This window comes from Protopterus annectens, chromosome 15.part0 (assembly GCF_019279795.1).
Source record: "Protopterus annectens isolate FY-2018-M chromosome 15.part0, PAN1.0, whole genome shotgun sequence".
Taxonomy (NCBI): Eukaryota; Metazoa; Chordata; order Ceratodontiformes; family Protopteridae; genus Protopterus; species Protopterus annectens.
The window spans coordinates 391,402,342-391,425,689 of NC_056749.1; the positions used below are offsets into that span (position 1 = coordinate 391,402,342).

The 23,348-nt window shown below is 41.7% G+C and overlaps 1 protein-coding gene across 1 annotated transcript in view; it reads right to left on the reverse strand.

Annotated features, from left to right (window-relative positions):
• APOOL (apolipoprotein O like) overlaps positions 1-23,348 on the reverse strand; it is a 511,508-nt gene that overhangs the window by 340,455 nt on the left and 147,705 nt on the right. The window contains exons 3-4 of the mRNA XM_044057272.1: positions 19,877-19,996; positions 2,397-2,451 (exon numbers count right to left, since the gene is read on the reverse strand). Of these exons, the coding sequence (XP_043913207.1) occupies positions 2,397-2,451; positions 19,877-19,996 (175 nt within the window). The remainder of the gene's footprint in view (positions 1-2,396; positions 2,452-19,876; positions 19,997-23,348) is intronic.

Consider the following 23,348-nt stretch of genomic DNA (forward strand, 5'->3'; position numbering starts at 1 on the left):
GGCCATGTAGGTTTGGACAGTTTTTTTTTCCTTAATAAATAAAATCATCACTTAAAAACTGCATTTGGTGATTACTTGGGTTATCTTTGTCTAATATTTAAATCTGTTTGATGATCTGAAACATTTAAGTGTGACAAACATGCAAAAAAATAAGAAATCAGGAAGGGGGCAAATACTTTTTCATTGAACTGTGTGTGTGTCTGTGTGTGTGTATATATATATATATATATATATATATATATATATATATATATATATATATATATATATATACTATAATATTTTGATGGGTATGCAGATTGTACCAGTAGAAACAGTGTATGTGGTTCCTTGAGACCTATGCGACTCCTTTTATGTGGGTAAAAGCAAGACACAGCTAAAGAAGAGGGTCTCCAAACATTTGAGTGACATTAGGAAGCAGGATGCAAAAAAACACGCTTTTTAAAGAGAACGAACGACATTCTTTTTATTTTAGGTAATACAAAGTATAGGTAATAACAAGAGAGGGGGGAGAAGTTAATAATCTAGTAGAGAAAGCAGAAATGTACTGGATAGATATGCTGCAGGCATACAAATCTCCAGGTCTCAATGCCTACTTACCAATTAAGCCTGCTCTGAAAGGGAAAAGGCTTACGAGTCATATATCAAATTTTGACAGAGAGGGTGTGTCACCGAATTACGTTTTGATTGGATATGTTTTAGTATTAAAATGTTTTTTTAACTGACTTGTTTTATATGGATCTGATGAAGGATCGGGAGATCCGAAAGCATTTATCCCAATAAAGAAAATCTTCCATTTTACTGGTGGTGTACATTTTGTTACCCTGGCAGTGGTGACTGGTAATTATTTTGTTGCGTGGATATTTCGTGTTACACAGTTCTTCAGTGGGAGGTGTCCTACTTCTGTTTTATTTATTTATATATGTAACTTCTAATTCCTGAACGGTCACTTCATCGAATAACAGAACATTGAGACGATGTTGCCAAAAAGTTAATTTCACAAACACGTGGATCACCATAATTTAACTCTGGGAATCTAACCACTTGACCACCATGGTGAACATTGTCCTTTTCTCCACTAAAGAGAAATCTCGGAGGTGGTATATTTAATTGGGGTGGGGGGAACAAAGCCTCCTACTGGGTGGGCTTGATCTGCTTCGGTTTCATTTTGATGTGTTGGTGGCCAAGTAGTTACTTTCCCCAGAGTTAAATTATGGTGATCTGGGTGTTTGTAAAATTTACTTTTCGCCAACTTTATCTTGGATGTTCCGTTCGAAGAAGTGGTCGTTCGGAAATTAGAAGCAGCGCCATGTACACAAACAAGCACACACACATACACAGACACACATATATATATATATATATATATATATATATATATATATATATATATATATATACATATATACATATATATATATATATATATATATATACATATACATATATATATATATACATACGCACACACACACGCACACACACACGCACACACACACACACACACCTTCTGTTGCTTTAAGGTCTACTTTGTTTTTACTTATGTGTAATGCAATGCTTTTCCAGTTTCTATGAAGTTACTGTAATCATGGCTGTTGTCTTTCAAAATATTTACTTTTATTTGTGTACTTTTCTTTTACTGGTAGCCTCTATTTGTTTATATTTCTGTAATAATGAAAATACATAATCATTCGTATGCTGTGTTATTTTTAATATAACAGAGCAGTACATGGAGATCCAATTTTTCTTTCATAGGGTGATTAAAGAATTAATACGTTGCTTTTCAGTTTCCAAAAGTTTAATAACTATACAATTGTAATCCTATAGTAGCTCCTCATAAAAAGTTGGCCTTAATGCAAAAAGTGGGGTGGGGGGACCTAACTGTCTACAATCCGAAAAATAAGGGAAGAAACATCAAAATAACAGAATGGGTAATAAAGCTGATGTGGAAATACTTACTCAAGCAAATAATGCAGACCACTTGACAATATGATCAGAAACAGAGAAAACAGTTGAGTCACTTAGTTTTTACTCGCATATGGCATGAAAATGTGGTGCATGCAGTGAGATGGCATCTCATCCATGCCCTTTTGAACTGTAAAATGGCATGGCAGATTGCAAATGTGAACCATGTGAATGACTTACCATTACCCAACTGGGAAACATGTAAATAGCTTATCATTATGCAACTGTGAACCACATGAATGGCTTGCCATTACATGAATGAAATACATTTTCAGACTAATCTGTGAAAATGACCCAACGGTAAAGCAGTGTCTACAGAACAGCTGCAAAAGTATTAACTTAAAAATATTAATTTTTTCTTTAAATACGTGAAAGAACAAATTACTACGATCAAACGTATCATACATGGTAATCCAACTGAAAAGTATTACCTTGTCCAAAAGAAACTGTATTTAATACCCCGTTTTTTGCAGCATTACAAATGCCCTAAAAGGAAATTCAGTGCAGTTAGTACTTAAATTATGATCAATAAAATGAGCAGATTACATTATATTTGCACTTGCTTAGAAAGTTACAGAAGTAGCGATGCATGCAATAATACAATCGCTTAATACATTTATCCTTCACATCTTCAATGGAGGAACTCAAGTACGGTTAGTACCTTGTGCTTAGTCATTCAGACAGTTCAAAATAAAGCATCTTACTGCACTTATAAAATGAACACTATTATGAAGAGCCAAAGGGAAAAAAAAAGCATCCCTACGAAAAATGCAGCAATACAAATCAAAATATAAAAGCATATTTATGCCTACAAAACATCAACTTACCATATTAAATGTCTGCTGGAAACTAGGTCATAAAGGTGGGAACAGGGAATGAATATTACATTCACGAAGAAAGGGCACATAAATTAAAAAAAAAAATCTGTCTCATAGCTTAATCTGGGAACTTCTAACATCTCCAACAGAAAGTAGATTTTTTTAGGGATACATGGAAACAACAACTCAAAGTACTCAACATCCAAGTCACACAGGGATTTCTAAACAATGAAAACAGATTTATAACCCATCTTCTAAGAACAAAAACAGCCAGCGTAACTGTTGAAATAAAGGTAAAGTATGTTTTTTCTTACTGAAGCAGTTAAGAAGTATGGCATGAAAGCTTGACCTAACCGAAGCTGTTCACAATCTTAAGTACAGCATTTGCAGTAACCTATTAAAGAAAAAGACTTGGTATTAATCAGCTCAAGTGGTCTGGAGTGGGGACATACCTCTCAACTACCCAGAATTTGAAAGAATATCCCAGCTTTTGCTTCATATTTTGCAGTGTTCCCTTGTGTTGCTCTTTTTTTTTTTTTTGGCAAATCACTGAGGACTGAAAGGACTAAATAAGACATTTGAGTTTCAGGCTTCATATCCTTCAGAAAATATATTCTAATGCAAAATCTGTTATTTATCAACTTTCTAAGTTCATAACAGAAATATTTAAACTCTGTCCCTGATTATGCGTATCTGTCCACCATTATTTTTGGCTTTGTCCAGAATGTTTGCACTTAATGGTTGAGAGGTATGAGATGGGACAAGGCATCAAATCTCAGAAAATTCTACAACTGAATATGGAACGTATTCACTGCATTACCAAAAAACAGAATTCTTTCAACGGCCTTTTATAGATTTTTAATCTGGCACATCCAGAGTAAAGGTTCATCACTCAGAATAACAGAAAACCTATTACAACAGCTTAATCCCAAACAGTAAACGCAAGGAAATTACCCAAGTCGTACAATAACTGCTCCGTTGTTCAAGACTGCCATTCAGTTGAGGATTAAGACATAAGCTTACCAGTTGGGCAGGACTATCATTTACAAAAGCATGACAAAGGAAGAGCTGCATGCCATCTGCAGAGGTATGAAATAGCACACGCAATACTTCATAACCTCTCCTCAGCTGCCTAATGAGACCAGTGATACCGATCAATATAGGTAAAATTCATATCCTTAAGGAACTGCCCCATAATTAATTACAGTAAACTTTGTGAAGTAAACCCATTAACAAAATTAAAATTTAATAATAATTTAATAATAATAATTTTAAAATTATGCTAATCCACACCATATTCAACATACTAGACAATCTTCAAGTATACACAATGATGTCAAAAGCTACACTTATGACTACAGATACAAGAATGGATAGTGTGCTGTCATCGAGGCAAAAAGCGGTAATCATGATTAAGAGGATAATTATCTGTTTTGAGTCACCTTCTAAATCCAGATCATTAAGACATGGTCAGAGACAATTTAAAACTTTTTCAGCTGCAGACTTACTACCTTCTCAATCCCCAACCCCCAATATCTAGGATTAGACATAGCAACCAGCATTATTAATTTATGACAGAGATAAGTAATGTCAGGTACAAGGAAAGTTTTTTTAAAAATGGTTGTGAAAAACGATCCCCTTTTACAACAGAAACACCACCACATAAGGAGGCCCACACAGCTTCCATAAACATCTGGATGGCAACATCAACACTTTCTACAAGCAAATAAAAGGGTCCAAAACCATTACTAGTTAAAGAAGGCATCATCAAGTGGACAGTTCTTATAATGTCTGAGGTTCTATGAAATCTCATATACTTCTCAGGAAGCCTGCAGTGTCACTCCTTTCATTATGGTTATTGTATAGTGCTTCTCAGGAAAAGTAGTGGCTTCTCCCTGGACATAGTAAATTTCCTTCACAAAAAATCTTGTAAACTCAACACTCACTTTGCACCAATATACACTTCTGTAGGAGTCAATATTAGTTGCACAGCCTGTAGACCATACAGAGAGTTATACAGTAAGATTATCTGCCCAAGCAATCTCCTTGGTTATAAAAATAGCTATTGGGGTGCTGGCTATTGTCTCATAAGAACTTAAATGTTGCATCAGAAGATAGTCAATGTACAGATTTCATTTCTTCTACCTCTTCTGAAGTTTCCTAAGCTGATGCCTCATTGTTGTCTCCTGGAAGCAAAACTGTGGATGACGTTTGGAGACATAGGAGTGAGACTGTAATAATGAAATTAAAAACTCATGACCTCCATAATGTGAGATGCCAGTACTGTGTCAGAATCCTCCACCACCACCCCCCTGAAAAAGACAGTCATATCTCACTACCAAATTTTAGGCACTAAAGTCTCAGATAAAAATAAGGCAAAAAAACTGCATTATCAAAAAAAGCAAGAAAGAACAAGGTCGGTACATTTCAAACTGCATAATACGATAGTCTGTCCAAATAATACGATAGTCTGTCCAAATAACTGGTTCAACTCCCAAATTAATATTTAAATAAAAAAAACTGCGGTGGTGGTGCTGCGATAGCGTTGTCACCTCACAGTTAGACGTTGCCCGTTCGATTCTCAGTTAGAGTGTCTTCTGTGTGTCGACATGCGTGAATGGGCGTTCCTTCGTTGAAGGTTGTGCGTTAGGCCCGGCAAGCCAGCACGTAAAAATCTACTGCCAATCATTAGCAGACCGGAGTTCCGCTGTGGCGACCCCTAACTGGGAAAAGCCGAAAGACACAAACAAACAAAGAGTAGATGGCCAAGCATATATGTTCTTTAAAGTATGCAGGATAGGCTAATGTCAGCCTTCAATCTAAAGCTACTAAAATTTGAAAGCCTTTGCAAAACAGGCAGAGAACTGGTCGCCCTAACAAAAAAGAAGCAATAACTTTTAGCAACTTGTGACTGTGTCAATGTGACAACTTTCTTATTTTAAACTAAGCTGTTACAATTACTATCTAGCTCCACATAAACAGAAGTTGCTATAAACAGGTATGATGCAACACAAGCAGGTGAAATGACAAAAACCCAAGCTTCTCTCTGGTCAGCTAAAAAAATCCCATACAGTATCAGCTCCCCAGTCGGTGACATGGCACTTCTAGGCAATCAGCCAGTTTCACACACACAAGACTGTGGACAAGTCCATGAACGTACTATATGTTTATCAACTATCTCCCCCATTTTTCCCCAGACAGTTTCAACATACGGATATTAAACAAGACCATCACCACCATCATACATTAGAGTTGTTTTCTCAATGCAAATTTGAAAGTTACAGTTAAGCAGGACATCACCAAGTAAAGCAAATTTTGTGAAGTATGTACTCCCAAACTGTTTATGGTGACAAACCTTACCAAAACGTCTGTCACTCACATTTGCTACAATTACTTTGCTTCCCTTAACAAGTGGTTTGACGGATTTTTACTTGATGACAATATGTTAATTGAAAGCCTCCAGATTGAGAAAAAAAAAAAAAAAACACGCACTGTAGTGGGTCCTCTGCCCACTAATCATCTATATGAAGTTCTGGTCTGCGAGACAGCAATTTATACGGGATCCCAACTTTTCTAATGCATACAGCAGTCTTTCAGACAGCCTGCTAACAGTGGATGCATACCTCTCAAGTGTACCTCATTATGAAGAATGTTCTTCAACTGGGGTCTTAAAAAGCTCATGTTCCTCAAAGTTCCACACTTTTAGAGCCTGTCACACATTCAATGTTAGGAATGTTTTAACGGATATCCATGAAAAATAGAACTGAATCATACCAATTCATTAAAATAGCTCTTCTATAAGCGAAAATAACATTTTAACCAAACTAACTGCTTCTTAGTTGAAGGTGTTGGTAACCTGTTTAGTAAGTGTTCCACATTTTACCCATTTGTTCCACATTATGAGAGGTAGTGTTCTTCATTTGTAGATGGCTGAGTGCATGTCAAAGAAAGTACAGTTGTCTACCTAACATAAATGTAGATGTTCGAGTGTATTCACTGTTGCAGTTATTACACTTGGGTTATCCTACTGGCAGGCTACCCGTAGTCGGCCTGAATTCCAAAGTCCTGGTCCAGTGTCGGTTGCTGTCACCTCTTCCATGCCGTTAGTGCGCCAGGGGTATAAAAGATGCAGCCAACGCCATTTTCTTCAGTTTTTCTTGCCCTAGATGTCAGGTGCCCCCAAAAAGGTAGGCTAAAAATTCTGCTTATAAAAAAGCATGCAGTAACATAATTATTACCTTCATCTACAAGCAAATACACCACATAGATTGTATAGAATAGAGAAGTATAGATAAGTCCCAGCAATGAAAAGGGGGATGGAGGGAGGGTAACCTGGACTGCAACAGTGAATACACTCGAACATCTACATTTATGGTAGGTACACAACTGTACTATGTTCATCGTGTTTCACTGTTGCAGTCATTACACTTGGGCTGAATCCCAAAGCTGAGGTTGGGAGGCTGGGCCTAAATAGAATTAGGAGTGGCTATGAGGCCCTGCAGAACTGCAGTGGCAAAGCCTGCTCTGGATTTAGAGTAAAGAGGTAAGTGGTAGTGCTTTGCAAAAGTGTGCACTGAAGTCCAAGTTGCAGCCTCCAAATTATCCTTGGTTGGTACTCCTCTGAGGAAGGCTGCTGAAGTGGCTGCTGCTCTGGTTGAATGTGGCCTAATGCCCTTAGGCACTGATTTGCCATGTTGTGAATAGCAGAAACGAATGCAGTGGCCTATCCATTTTGAAAAAGTCTGCTTTAAAATAGCCTTTCCTTGTGATCCTGCAGCAAATGCCACTAAAAGTTGCTCAGTCTTTCTGAAAGTTTTAGTTTTGTCCAAGTAGAAGCGTAACTGTCTGTGTATGCCCAAAGGATGCAGAAGTCTCTCCCCTTTATTCTGTGGGTTTGGGTAAAAGGTTGGCAAATGAATGGTTTGGTTAAGAGCCACACTGGACACTACCTTAGGCATAAATGTTTGGTTTGTCCTTAGAGAAACCCTGTCCGGATAGAAAATAATAAAAGGTTCCACAGCCATAAATGCCTGCAACTCTGAGACTCTTCTTGCTGAAGTTATTGCTAGGAGCAGAGCTGTTTTCCATGATAAGAATTTTATCTCGGCTGTATTGGCTGGCTCAAAAGGAGGCAGTGTGAGCTTTTCCAAGACAAAATTGAGGTCCCATGCAGGTACTGGTGCTCTCCTTGGAGGTCTTATGTTTTTGGCCCCCGAGGTACTGCCTTAGCAGTGGATGTGAAAAATAGGTGGGTCCGTATTGTAATGAGCTGAAATGGAAAAGGCATGGATCTTAATTGATGAGAAGGATAGGCCTTTGTCCAGCATCTCAGTTAGGTATTGTAAAATCTGAGGAATATTTGGTACAAGCATGTCAATTCCTTGTGCCTGGTTCCAAGCACAGAATCTCTTCCATTTTTCTGCATAATATTTTCTGGTGCTGGGCCTCCTGGCCTCCAAAATAACATCCATAACCACTTTAGAGAGATATGTGTTCTGAATGGTTACATTATCCGCCATGCAGCCTGATTTAGAGTTCTGAGTTGACTGTGCAGGATCTGATTGTTTTGTTGGGTCAGTAAATGAGGAATTTGAGGTAATGTCCAGGCTGGGCCTTGAGACAAGCTCTTTAGGATTGGGTACCAGTGCTGGCATGGCCAATCCGGGGCAATCAGTATCATTTTTGGCTTCTCTTGTCTGACCTTTAGGAGTAGTTTGGGAAGGAGAGGCAGTGGAGGAAAGGCATATACTGTAAGGGTTTTCCAGCTGAATGACAGGGCGTCCACTTTCCATGCTTGTTTGTGATAAGTCCTTGTGCAGAATCTCTGTAGTTGACAGTTGTGAGGGGAGGCAAATAGATTATGTCTGGGCATCCCCATTTCCTTGTTACCATGCTGAAGATTTGTGGATCTAGTTTCCACTCGTGAGGATCCATGAGGGTTCTGCTTAGTTTGTCTGCCAGAGCATTTGTCTTTCCTGGCAGGAATTGTGCTTGCAGGTGTACTTGATAAGTCAATGCTGTGTTCCACAAAATCATGGCTGGTCTGCAGAGGGGGTAAGAATGTGTGCCTCCCTGCTTGTTTATGTACCACATGACTGTAGTATTGTCCATCTTTATCAGCAGTTGTCCTGGATGAAGTAGATCCTTGAAGGCTGTCAGGGCATTCTGTACAGCTAGCATCTCTTTTTGACTGATATGAAGATGCCTTTGGCTTGCGGACCATGTGCCCTGAATACATTTTCCTGCCATGTGCGCCCCCCAGGCATAATCTGATGCATCTGTTGTTAGTGTCTGCCTGGCTGTGGGCAAAGTGAATGGCTGTCCCTTGTCGTGGTGACAGGCCTGTGCCCACCATCGAAACTCCTGTTGCAGGCAGGGTATGAGGGTAATTAATGTTTCCACGATGTGGCAATGTTGAGTCCAAACACTTTTTAGATACCATTGTAGCTTCCTCATATGCAGTCTTGCATATGGAATTAGCAGAATGCAGGATGCCATGAAGCCCAAAGCCTGCAGAATTTTTCTTGCAGATAACTGGGTCTTTGTTGCCATGCTTTCGAAGTAAGAAGTCAGTTGCCTTTGTTTGGCTGGCGTGAGATAAGCCATCTGGGCAGTTGTATTTAAGCTTGCACCCAGGAATATTATCTCTTGAGAGGGTACTAGTTTTGATTTCTTTTCGTTTACTGTGTACCCTAGGCAAATTAGTAATCTTTTTACAAACTCCAGATGCTTTAGTAGAATGTCTTTGTTCTCTGCTTGAATAAGGCAGTCGTCCAAGTAGGGATATATCTGAATTCCTCTTTGTCTGCAAAATGCAATTACTGGTGCCAGGCATTTTGTGAAGACCCTGGAAGCAGTAGATAAGCCAAAGGGCAGTGCAGAGAATTGGTAGTGCATTGAGCCAGCTATGAATCCGAGGTATCTTCTGCAAGACTGTCTGATTGGGACATGCAAGTATGCCTCTTTGAGGTCCAAAGTTACAAGCCAAGCCTTCTTGCCCAACATGGGCAGAAGTTGCTGCAGAGTCAACATTTTGAATTTTGGAACATCCAGGAAAGTGTTTAGAATAGACAGGTCCAGAATTGGTCTTCAGGCTTTGTCCTTTCTGGGTACTAAAAAGAGTCTTGAGTAAAATCCTTGTCCCTGCTCTAGTTGTGGTACTGGCTGAATAGCCCTCAAGTCCACGAGAGATGAAACTTGCTTTTGTGCCTCTGCCCATTGATTGTGTGGCAGGTCTGGCATACCTTTTGCCTTTGGAAGGGTGTGAAAGTGGAACCTGTAGCCCTGAGAGACTATATTTAAGACCCGTTTGTCCTGGGTGATCATGTGCCAATTTTGTGAAAAAAGTGCTAGCTTTCCCACCAAGGGTGCTGCCAAAACATAAGTGCTTGGCATTGGCAGAGGAAAATCATTGGGACTGTTTTCCTATATGGCTGTGATTTGTCTTCTCCACTTTTGGAGGTAGAAGCACCCCATTGTTTGGGCCTGTATGAACCCTGGGGCTGTTGTCTGCCTCTAGGGCATCTGTATCTGCCTCTTTGTGGCCTGTCCGAAACTGGAAAGGACCAATTCTTAGAAGGCCAGTTCCTGCTAAATCTGGGAGGTTGTACCTGTAAGAAATCCTTTACTGCCTGTATAGATTTCGCTTTATCCTCCATTTTCTTCAACACCTCTTCTGCCTTAACATCAAACAAAGTATCATGCTGTAATGGAGCATCCAATAATTTTGCTTTAACATGATCAGGCAGATTCTGTTCCTTTAACCAAGCATGCCTTCTAATGACAGAACCTGTGACAGCAGCCCTGCAAGAGGCCTCCAGTGAATCAAAACCACATTGCAAAGTATGCTTTCCCACTTGTACAGCTGCATGCAATAAATCCTGCATTTCCTTGTTTTCAGAACATTCAGAATTGGTTAACATTTTCTGCTTTAGCAGTGACATTAAGTATTGCTGACATTTAAGCATATGAAACTGACAATTTAAAGCCCTTACAGCCAAGGTAGCAGAAGTGTAAACTTTTTCCCCCATCTGTCCAGAGCCCTAGAATCCCTGTCCGAGAGGACAGAGTTTTTTGCAGTAGAGGCCTTGACCCCTTTGGGACCCTGAGATATAGTTTCTGGGTCAGCAGCAGGGTTTTTATATAGAAATTTATGAGAATCTGGAACCCTGTGGTATCTGTCTGGCTTAACAGGTGCAGGAGGTAGAGAGTCAGGAGACAGGCCGGACTCTGAAAATACATCATCTACAATGTCTAGAACAGGTGGAATAGCAAGAGGTCTGTGCTGAGGTAGTAGCAGAAAGTCTCTGAGCCTTTTCTTAGATTCTGAGTAATCTTGGCTCTCCCAGTGGAAATGCTCCCTCATGGTATGCAGGGTTTCCCCAAAAGAATAATCCTCAGGAGGAGAAGCTGAAGGAATGGATTCTTCAGCATCAGAATCCTCACAGGGAGGAAAAGAGTATCCCTGTTCTGAAGAGGAGTCAGAGGAAATGGAAACCTGATCAGAAGAATCATATTCTGTGTCTTGCCTAGGCCTCTTTATCAGGAGGGGGATGGGGACCCCTGATCAAAGTAATCAGGTCTTCGGCCATTCTAAGCATCTGTTTCTTAGGCATGGAAGTCTGTCCAGGAGAATGCTGTACTTGTTTCTTTGTCTTTAAAGCTGTTTTTAGTCTTTGCCTTGGAAGCTGAGGTTTGCTTGACATATAGCTGTGTAGGTCTGAAAACACCCTCAGAAGCAGATGCCTGCTCAGCAGCTCTGGACCCATCTGAGGGAATAGTTTCCAAGTGTCCAATACCTTGAGTATCCAGAGGCCTAGCTGTCTCCACGTGGGAGTCGGAAGCGGCCTGTGGTCTGAGGTAGCGGACGTCAGGGGCTGCGAAAGCACCTCACTGAGAACCAGCAACTGGCCTAGCGGAGGCCTCATCGCCGGTTTTGGACCTCTGATGCCTGTCCTTTTCCTTTTGCTTTTTATAAACTCCGGTCGTCGGCTGTTCCGACGGCATTATATAATTAAACCTTCGGCCAAAGTAATGGAAAGCAAAATCGTACCGACGCTTAATAGTGCGTTGGTTAAATGTAGCACAAAACCAACAGCTAGCAACATTGTGGTCAGGGCCTAGGCAAGGAATACAGTAAGAATGAAAATCCTTATGAGGTATTTGCTTCCCACAAGAAATACAATTGTTAACTTTTTCTGACATCGGTTTGGAGCAAGAAAAAAAGTTTCCCCAACGGGGCACTTAGCTTTATTGAAGACTTCAGATCTGAAATTCGATTTCGAAAATCTCAGGAGTTGGCTGACCGGCACTTGCGAACTGCTTTTGCTTCGGGCATGGCGCGGCAAGAAAGACTGAAGAAAATGGCGTCGGCTGCATCTTGTATACCCCTGGCGGACTGACGTCAGGGAAGAGGTGACAGCAACCGACGCCGGACCAGGACTTTGTAATTCAGGCCGACTACGGGTAGCCTGCCAGCAGGATAACCCAAGTGTAATGACTGCAACAGTGAAACACTATGAACATCATTTTACTTGCAGAGTTCTGGTTTTGCATATCACCATGAATTTTGGAAATGAATACAATCCATCACTATAGCAGCTTTTATGCTTGGTCCCCCTTCTAGTAATAGATTTTCGTAGTTATTTCAACATCCACGATTAGTTTAATATTCATTGAATTAGTACCACTTGTTTTGTATGCAAATCAAATTCTTTAGGTGATGAAGTTCTTACTGTGCATCATTAGTAAGGTAGCAGAGTATTTCAAGTGGTTATGAACAAGATTAAAATACAACATCCATTACGCTACTATAGAAAGTACAGTTGTGTACCCTTTACCATAAAAATGTGGATGTTTGAATGTATTCACTGTTGCAGTCATCACACTTGGGTTTATCCTGCCAGGAGTAGCCCTCAGATGGCCTGAATACCAGAGGCTTAGTATTTCTGCGTCAGTTACTGTCGCTCCAGGACTGACGCCAGGTCGTCAGTGGTATAAAGACAGGCAGCTGACACCATTACAATCAGTTTTTCTTGCCCCAACTGTCAGGAGCCCCCAAATAGGGAGCTAGGTTATTGTGGAAGAACACCACCAGTAGAAAGTAAATACCAAAAATCCCTTTAAGGAGTGAGGAAGAGAAAGAGAGACAGAGAGAGAGACAAGGGGGAAGGAGGGTGGGAAACCAAAACTGCAACAGTGAATACACTCAAACATCTACATTTATGGCAAGTGTACACAACTGTACTATGCTGTTTATGTTTCACCGTTTCAGTCATCACACTTGGGTTGATTCATAAAGCTGAAGAAAAGGATGGAGGCAGTCAAGAACACTGGGGGGATGGCTAGGATGCCCTGCCCTGCAAGACTGTGGTTGCAAAGCCTGCCCTGGATTTGGAAAAGCTAGGCAGGTGGTAATGCTTGGTGAAGGTATGAACAGAGCTCATGTTGCAGCCTCCAGGATGTCCCAGGTAGGGACCCCCCTCTGAGAAAAGCTGCAGAGGTGGAGGATACCCTGGTGGAATGCGTTCTGACCCCTTAGGGGGCGGTTTCCCATGGTATTTGTAGCAATAATAGATACAGTGTGATATCCATTTGGAGATTGTTTGGATATGGCCTTGCTCTCTGCCCCTGCTGCAAAGCTGACTAGCAATTGGTCAATCTTCCTAAAAGGTGTAGTCCTATCCAGGTAGAATCTGCGTTGTCTGTGCACATCTAGAGAATGCAGAATCCTTTCCCCCTTGTTTTGTGGGTTAGGGAAAAAAGGTGGGCAAATGAATTGATTGGTTGAGAGCCACACTGGACACCACTTTAGGCATGAAAGTTGGGCTAGTCCTGAGGGAGACCCTGTCAGCATGAAACATGATGAAGAGCCCTACAGCTATGAGTGCTTGTAGCTCTGAAACTCTTTTAGCTGAAGTGATGGCCAGAAGCAAGGCTGTTTTCCAAGAGAGGAATTTTAACTCTGCTGAAGCTGCAGGCTCAAAGGGGGGGGGGGGGGTAGTGTGAGCTTTTCCAATAATAAGTAAAGGTCCCAAGCTGGGGTAGGAGCTCTTCTGTGTGGCCTTAAATTGTTAGACCCTCTTAGGAACCGTTTGAGGAGAGGGTGAGAAAAGAAAGGTGGCTCTGTGCTGCATTGAGCAGAGATCGCAGAGGCATGAATTTTAATAGAAGAGAAGAATAGGCCCTTGTGTAGTAGGTCTGCTAGGTAATCCCGGATGAGAGGTAGGGAGGGCTGTGCTGTTTCAGCTCCTTTAGCCTGGATTCCATTTGTCAGCATAGGATTTTCTAGTGCTGGGGCGTCTGGCCACACGTATAACATACAGGACTTGCTTGCTTAGGCTGGCAACTAGAGAAAAGGTCACAGAATAAGCAAGGCTGCCAGGTTCAGGGTCTGCCGTTGTGGATGCATGAATTCTCCATTCTGCTGGGTCAGGAGAGTTGGGATTTGAGGTAGGTGCCATGGTTGCAGGGGAGACCGACTGCGCAGCAGTGGATACCAGTGCTGGCATGGCCAGTCTGGGGCAATCAAGACTGCTCTTAGTTTTTCCTCCCTTATTTTGAGTAGTACCCTTGAAAGTAGAGGTAGAGGAGAAAATGCACAGATCGAGAGGTTTACCCATTGGAAGGACAGGGCATCCACTTTCCAGGCTTTGCTGTGAAGTTCCCTGGTGCAGAATTTGCTGAGCTGGTAATGGTTGTGGGAAGCAAAGAGGTCCACCTTCGGGGTACCCCATTTCTGGGTTACAAAGTTGAAGGTGCTGTGGTCTAGCTGCCACTCGTGTGGGTCTAAGAGGTTTCTGCTAAAGTTGTCTGCCAGAGAGTTTTGGAAGCCTGGCAGGAATTGTGCTTGCAGGTGAATTTGCATGGCTGAAGCAGTGTGCCAAAGGGTCATGGCGAGCCAGCAGAGGGGATAACAGTGAGTTCCTCCCTGTTTGTTGATGTACCACATCACTGTGGTGTTGTCTGTTTTGATCAGTACAGGCCCCGGGGAGAGTAGGGGGTCTGAAAGCTGTTAGAGCGTGCCGAACAGCTAGCACCTCTTTTTGGTTGATGTGCAGCTGTATTTGATTTGGGCTCCAATGGCCCTGAATGCACCTGCCGTCCAGGTGTGCACTCCAGGCATAATCTGATGGGTCTGTGGTTAGGGTGTGGGCTGCATGGGGTTGTGAGAAGGGAAGATCCTTGTTGTGGTTGCATGCTGCTGCCCACCAAAGAAAATCTTTCCTTAGACAGGGTATCATAGGTATGATCATTTCCAGGTTCTGAGAGTGTTGACACCAAAGGCTTTTTTGGTACCACTGAAGTTTCCTCATATGCAGTCTGACATATGGAATGAGTAGAATGCAGGATGCCATGAACCCTAGAGCTTGCAGGATTTTCCTTGCAAATAACTGGGTTCTGGTGGCTAGTTGAGAGAAGTAGCCTGTCAGATAGGCTTGTTTTTCTGGAGTAAGGAATGCCATCTGGGATGCTGTGTCCAGACTTGCTCCCAGGAATAGAATTTTTTGAGTGGATACTAGTTTGGATTTCTTTTCGTTTATAGTATACCTCAGGGAGGTCAGTAGGTTTTGTACAAAGGTCAGGTGCTGTAACAGCTTTTCCTGACTGTCTGCCTGAATCAGACAGTCGTCTAAGTAGGGATAAATTGGAATATTCATTTGTCTTCAAAAAGCAATGGCTGGAGCCAGGCATTTTGTGAAAACTCTGGGAGCAGTGGATAAGCCAAAGGGAAACACAGAGAACTGAAAGTGCAGAGATTCTGCCCTGAAACGTAGATATTTCCTGCAGGAATCCCTTGATTGGGATGTGTAGACAGGCCTCTTTTAGGTCTAGGGTGGCTAACCAAGCATCCTTGAGCATTTTGAATTTTGGTATCACCAGGAAGGTGTTTAGAATTAATAGATCGAGGATTGGGTACAGGGTGTCCTCTTTTCTGGGTATCAGGAAAAGCCTGGAATAGAAACCTTGGCCTATCTGGTCTGCAGGAACAGGCTGTATTGCCCTCAAGGAGAGCAGGGAATGGACTTGGTTTTGGGCCTCTGCCCACTGGTTTGGAGGAAGATCTGGGAACCCTTTTGGGGTTGGCAGTGTGTGGAAATAAAATCTGTATCCCTTGGTCATTATGTTGAGGACCCATCGGTTGTCGGTGACAGAGGCCCACTTTTTTGCATGGGGGGGGAAGAGTTTTCCTCCTAGCGGCACAAGCAGGTAGGCAGAGGTAAGGGGTGGAGGTGTAAAGTCATTGAGTTCCTTCCATAAGGGGGTGGCTTAGCACTCCCTGTTTTTGAAGTGGAAGAACTCCATTGGTTAGATCTCTGCATTCCCTGGGACTGTTGTCAGGGGGGGGGGGGTCTGCTACCCCTAGCTCTTGTCTGAACTGGCCTTGAGGGGGCCGGAAAGGACCAGTGCTTGGATGGGCAATACCTACTGAACCTCAGAGCCTGGACCTGTAAGACGTCTTTAACTGTCTGCATAGATTTGGCTTTTTCTTCCATCTTTTTTAAGACCTCTTCTGCCTTGGTGCCAAACAAATTGTCTTTGTTCAATGGTGCATCCAACAGTTTTTATTTGACATGGTCTGGCAAGGTCAGAACCTGTGACTGCTGCCCTGCAGGATGCTTCTAGGGCATCAAAGCCACATTGCAAGGTGTGTTTAGTAACTTGGCTTGCAGAATGCATAAGCTCCTATAAGTCTTTGTTTTCTGCACAAGCTGTAAAGGTAGATATTTTCTGTTTAAGGAGTTCCATTGTATGTTGCTGGTATTTCAGCATGTGGAGCTGGCAATTTAGTGCTCTAGTGGCAAGAGTTGCAGATGTGTATACTTTTTTTTACCCCATCTGTCTAAAGCTCGGGAATCCCTGTCTGAGGGGGTGGGATTCTTAGCAGTGGTTCCTTTTATTCCTTTAGGTCCTTGGGAGATGACTTCTGAGTCAGCAGTAGGATTTTTGAAAATAAATTTATGAGAGTCAGGGACTCTAATACCTATCAGGCTTCATGGGAGCAGGCTTCATGGGAGCAGGTGGAAGGGTGTCATGAGTTAAACTGGATTCCATAAAGACATCATCCACAACATCCAGAACAGGAGGAATGGCTAAAGGTCTGTGCTGTGGTAAATCTAAGAATTCCCCGAGTCTCTTTTTGGACTGAGGATAGTCCTGACACTCCCATTGGAAATGCTCCCTTAAAGTATGTAGTGTTTCACCAAATGAAAAATCCTCTGGAGGAGAGCCAGAAGGAATGGATTCCTCTGCATCTGAATCCTCATAAGCAGACAGGGGTTGCATGTCTTCACAGTCAGAAACCTCAGAGTCATCGGACTCCTGTCAGATAAAACTACTGGGGACAAATCTCTTTCTTTTGGAAGGGGTAGGCTGGCTTCTCCTAATAAGCATAAGGTCTTCCCCCATTTTAAGCATTTGAGATTGAGGCATGGAAGCAGGTGCTTGAGCTTGGGTCGTCGTTTTTTTAGGCGTAGTTCGTACCCTGGGCCTTAGAAACTCAGTAGTTTAAGAAAGAACTGAAGACGCAAAAGAAGTCGTCAGTTTGTGTCAAGTATCGGTAGTGCAAAGAACTTTCTCGGAAGCCGGTGCCTGCTCAGCGGCTCCGGAACCATCCAAGGTAGACACATCCGCAGGATCCTTAGTCAAAGAAGAGTCTCGCGGCATACCGGACTCCGAACGGGTCTCGGTAGTGGCCTGCGAATCCACAGAAGCGGGCATCAGGGGCTGCAAAAGTGCCTCACTGTGGACCGAACTGGCAACTAGCTTAACGGATGCGTCGTTGGCAGTTTTGAACCTGTGTTGTCTGTCTCTGTCTTTATCCTTATGTTTTTTTCAGAAGATCAGCAGTCGGATGGCTTACCGTAGCAATTTCAGAATACGGAGATAGAGATCAAAAATATTTAGCTACAACAAGGGCCCCACGACATATAGTTCTGGCGTTGAACAAAGCACAAAACCGACAGTGAGTGACGTCATGGTCTGGGCCTAAACAGATGACGCAATAAGAATGGAAATCTTGGTGTGGTATTTGCTTTCCACAGGTGAGACCATTGTTAACTTTTTCTGACATTGGTTAGAACAAAAAAAAAAAGGATTTCCAACGGGGTACTTCGCTTTAGAAGACTTCAACTTCAATTCGGAAACAAAAACTCAGCTGCTGCTTCGGGCTCCTCGGCAAGAAAGACTGATGTAATGGCGTCGGCTGCCTGTTTTTATACCACTGACGACCTGACGTCAGTCCTGGAGTGACAGCAACCGACACAGAAATACTAAGCCTCTGGTATTCAGGCCGACTGAGGGCTACCCCTGGCAGGATAATCCAAGTGTGATGACTGCAACAGTGAAAACACGAAGAACATCTGTAGTTTATGTAACATTTTTCAGAACATTTTAATGATAAATTTAGAAAAAAATATTATAGATACAATTAAAGCAAGAGTGAGAGCGTAAGTGTAACAAGCATGGCAATTAGCTCAGGAAAGTTAATCAGGATACATGTAATACCCAAACTATACTGGGCTGATTCTCTTTCTGTATAGATCCACTAAATTAGTATGAACTATACAGTGGTCCACTGATGGGTTCAAAAGTAATTATTCAATCCAGTCCCAAAGCAACAGGCCTGTCTGCAAACCATGAAGAGATTTTCATATACCAAAGATGTGAGTTTTTACCTTCCTCTTTATGCATTCTGTTCTTATTCCAGATGGAGAATGTGATATCAGCCAAACATGCTAGCGTTGTTATTTCTAGCACAACATGCCTACATCTATTATTAACATGTACCCTCAATATCTTTTAGTTAGATTCTGGTAATCACCCGGAGATCACAGGCCATGACTTGAGCTAGCTGTATAGCTATGAAGCACCAAGCATACATCATCTATATGTAATGTGTAGCTCCAGCAGATGTATTTCGAAAACAGGACATCAAACTCAGACAAAAAAAATCCAAAATACAACAGTGCAAGGAATTAAAGTGCATCTGCCAGGGGTGGAAAAAAGCGGATTATGTGTGTGTGCCCATACATGTCTCTTAAATAAACATACCAAAAGTTTATAATGCTTGTGGAAGGTTACAACCTAATAAAAAGTTGTGAACAAATGTTCTTCCAAGTCTTTGAGTAGGACTGTTCTGAAATTTGATATTTTCAGATTTGAAATATAGGGCTGCTCATTTTTAATACCAGATTTAATGCTTGTGACACCAGCACATCAATGTTATTGTCATGGTGTCCATACTCAAACATAACCTTCCAAAGAATTCATCAGAAGCACCTCTTCAGATGTCTGTCAGAAAGTTTCATAGTCATACAGCCAAGACAGGAATGACAGATGAACTGCATATTAGTCGATGTCTTAAATGTAGTCATGGTCTATCAAACAATATCAAGGCAGTCTTCCAAAGGCAGCAGTGAACTGTGTCTGTAGCTAGGCAGGGGTGATTAGACAGTGGAAATGCTAAACTCCCTTCGGGATTTATCCCTCAATAGGTAATTTTGAGTTGCTATTTTAAAGGTCTAGCAGGTGGGCTAGCCAAAGACAAGACGGAAAAAATGGAACACAAAAATAAATATCTCTGGGTAAGTGCAAAATTGTAAGTGTAAATGTTTAACTATGAAAAATCCTGTCAAATTTAGCAGAAATGGGAATTCATCAAGCCAATTCTCAAGATAGCAGTTCGACTCTAGCTGGAGCCATTCTCATTCTACAATGTCTTGTGCATTTTTCTGCATTGTTTTCATTTCTGCACTGATGCACTAAAAACCAATAGTGACTTTATGGACTCGCATAATTATGAATTTCTGCAGGTTGCATACAACACAGAAGATTCCCAACAGATTTTAAGGTACTCTAGTAACCAATGCTGTGTTATGTCATTAAGGTTTTTCAAGTTCAAAGTAAACAATGGGAAAACTGAAAGCACTTTATATTCTGTATCTGTAATTTAACTTGTGACTTCAAAAGGAATACTACAATCATCTGCAGAGGCCAAACTTATAATTTGACAGGTACAACTCACCAACTTTCATACCATTTAGCTACTGAAATGCCATTTCTGAATAATAACAACAACAAAACATGCTTACTTTATACCATTCAATAAATGGATGGAATGTTTGTCGAATTGCAGAAAATCCCTTTTGCACATGACCAGGCTGTTCTTCAACAAACGTAGTACTTGAAGCAGGTGGACTGTAAACAGACAGCTTGAAGACAAAATAGTTACATGCAATAACTGTTAGTACATGCCAGGCATAATACAACGCAAAAGTAGTACAGGATGAAAAACAAGATTTGCTTCTGTAATGAACTATTCCAATACCACTAAGTCAGGAAAAAATTTCAAAAGCTTTATTTTTTTTTTTTTGCATGAAAAGCACACCCTCGCATTCAGAAACATTTTTGTGGTCACATAATGGATGATTAGGGAGATCGAAGTAGGACAATGAGGCCAGAGGCTCATTAAGCAATGTGAAAACACAGACCACAAAGAGGAGCAGAGAATCACAATGACCAAATGACTGAAGAACCCAGTACTGTGCATGTAGTATAACCACAACAATCCCATTCACAAGTGTAGCGTTACACTTTTTTCCTTTGGAGAGAAACGTGTCTTATTTTTTTTTTTTTTTTTTTTTTGTTCTTAGAAGAGTAGAGGGGAGGAATTAATGGGCAGGAAAGAGGGTGCAAAGATGGTACTAGGGAACAAAAAGGAGAACCAATCAGATGAGAGTACAATGAATCACAAGGAAGCGGTACCACCATGATGGGGGTTATTGTGGGATGACAGCTGACTTTTCTGCCACTCACTGCTGGACCCATCTCTAAATCGTTCCTCACTGGGCACAGACACTGTTGGCTCAACAGGCAGGACCAGAAAATTACAAGACTCTTCCAGCATAAGGGTATTCTCCAGCTGCCAGTCTACCACCACCACCATCACGAATTCCTTCTTTGTAACATATCATGATCTACTAATGATATCCCCAGAGGGACAGACAGCACTCCCTTCCAGTAAATGACCACTGGAGGCTACCACAAAAACCGTCCATTTCACCTCCTGCGGGATGACAGTCATCACCCAGAAGAGAGAGAGATGTAGAGAAAACCAGCAGGGAATGACAGGGCAGGTTAATGGAGAAATGACTGATGCCGAATTACAACCACAGCTACAACTAAACACAACTTTAAACAATAACACAATTGTAACATAAATGGAGAGAAATAAAACAGCAGCCATCAAATAACTAAAAAGTGAGAACAGCAAGAGAGAAAGCAACCCTGACACAGACAAACATGTAACAGGGTAAAACATACGCAAGTAAGTATATTATCAAGCATACAAGTATCTGGAAAAAATGTTATGTATGCAATGACAATGAAGAAAATAGAGCTGACGTGTTACACAAATGGGCAGAATTGCAGGTACTTTCTCAAAGGGTGGAAGGACCCGGATCTTAAAATGCCCTCAAGTATGTACGTGACATAAAAATGCTCGGCTGCAGGACTAAAGAATGTAGAGTTAGACACCACCAGGGCAATGCTGCATGGTCAAGGGGTATAGAAAGATATGGCTGACATGGCTTGCTCAATGGATGCTGCAGGGCAACATGTGGACGACGCCAGTGGGAATCAGCAATAGCTGCTTAAACATGGCCAATATTCAGTGGTTGATAGCCACAAGGTATAGCATCCTTGCAATGTATTGCTGGCTAGCATATGTATAACCAGTGTATGGGGACAGACTTGTACACCGTGTAAGGATGGCAGGCAAGAATAATAGACACAGCTAAACAGGGAGCAAAAGCCATAGGTGTGAGGTTTAGTAATGCACACTGCATAGGGGAGGAACAAGTAGGCAACGGCAAGCATATGACCCATATTCTGACAATGAGGTCAAGTCATACAGGTTAGCAGACCTGACTGCATGATGGTGGTCTGCATGCAGTGTGTGTGTGTGTGTGTGTGTGTGTGTGTGTGTGTGTGTGTGTGTGTCAGGAGGTGTGTACTCCTAACAGGAGGGGTTCGCACTACAAGCAACAATATACTAATATACAGTTCTGCTGCTAAGACAACTATATGCTGCTACACTACCAATATATCCTCCCTGCATATGAAGAATCATTCCATATACTTCTAAAAGGTCAGCCTTTTCTCTTTTTTCTCAGGAGATAAAAAACAAAAGAAAATGGAAACTTGCATGAACAACATTTCTTGCATTTAGCCGGACAGTTATTACATTACAGTAAAATGTACTTGTCATAAATACTTATAGTACAACTCAAGGGCAATTTCCCAATCTTTATCTTTCTACTGGCAAAGAAAGAGAATGCAGTGCCTCTTTAGGTCACTTTCATTGCGTCAGATCTATTCATGTGAGGAGGGTAATGCCTGCTGTAGTGCTCATCTACCTGGAAAGTCAATGCCAGGCACTGATCTTATACGTGGGCACACAAAGAGGTCCCCAGCAGGCACTTCCAGTGGCCTCTGTACATATGATACAGACTCCTTCAGGCACCACCAGGAAGATATGTTACAATTCGTGCCTTCAGACTCATGGCCGCTTCACATCACAAACTAGATGTGATGGTCATCAACATTACACAACAGTTAATGATGCCATAACACAGTGCAGCACAAATGCATGTCATACCAGAATGGAATTTGGGGTGTGAATGACCAGATATTTTTGTATACAGCTTATATAACCAATATCTCATTTCATTATTGCTCTATAGCACTTTTAGATGTTATGCCAAATGCTTACTAAATCCATGCCCCAGCAGGTGTCAGTAACTCACCACACATGTATAAAGTGCTTTGCAGCCATTCATGAGGGTGCATGTCAAGATATGAGCATCACAGTTCAGGCTTGCATAAAATATGCGATTTAGAGATAGCTACCATTGATTGGTTCGCTAACAGCCTCAAAATTGCATCATAAATATTGCTCTGGCTATTACAGTGCTCATTTCACTACAGATTTTGCTATAGATAATAAAGGAAGTGGAAAATGCAAAACATATTTGCTGAGGATATAGAAATTTGCAAAAGGTGGGGCGAGTGTCTAGAGGATAGTGATAGGACTTGTGGACAAATGTTTCAGTAAAACAGTAGTGCGGTACTTTTGTTGTTGCTGTAGGGTGATAAATATCTGACTGCTTGGTGAATGTGAAGGCCAAAGGAGCAACGGTTAGTGGATTAAGAAGGGTACTGCTACACAGCTTTAATCGCAACAGCACAAGGTTTGATTCACAGATATGGCGGATAAAAGACTTCTGTGAGGAATGTGTGGGTTGAGAGTGCTTTCTAAATGAATTCTGATGGTGGTCTGCAACATGTCACTTATAGGTTCATAAATGTGTACTAGGCTAACACCCACAAGGGTCTTTTTAAGCCTAGCTATGCATCCCAAATCAGACATGTTCTGGTGCCCTTGCTAAGTGTAAGCATTTGCTGGACAGATGAAAAAAGCAGGGGCCTGGGAGATGAACCATTTACAGGCTGCCTGTGCACATGAGAAACATAGGTGCCAAACCAGGGATAAACTTCCTGTTC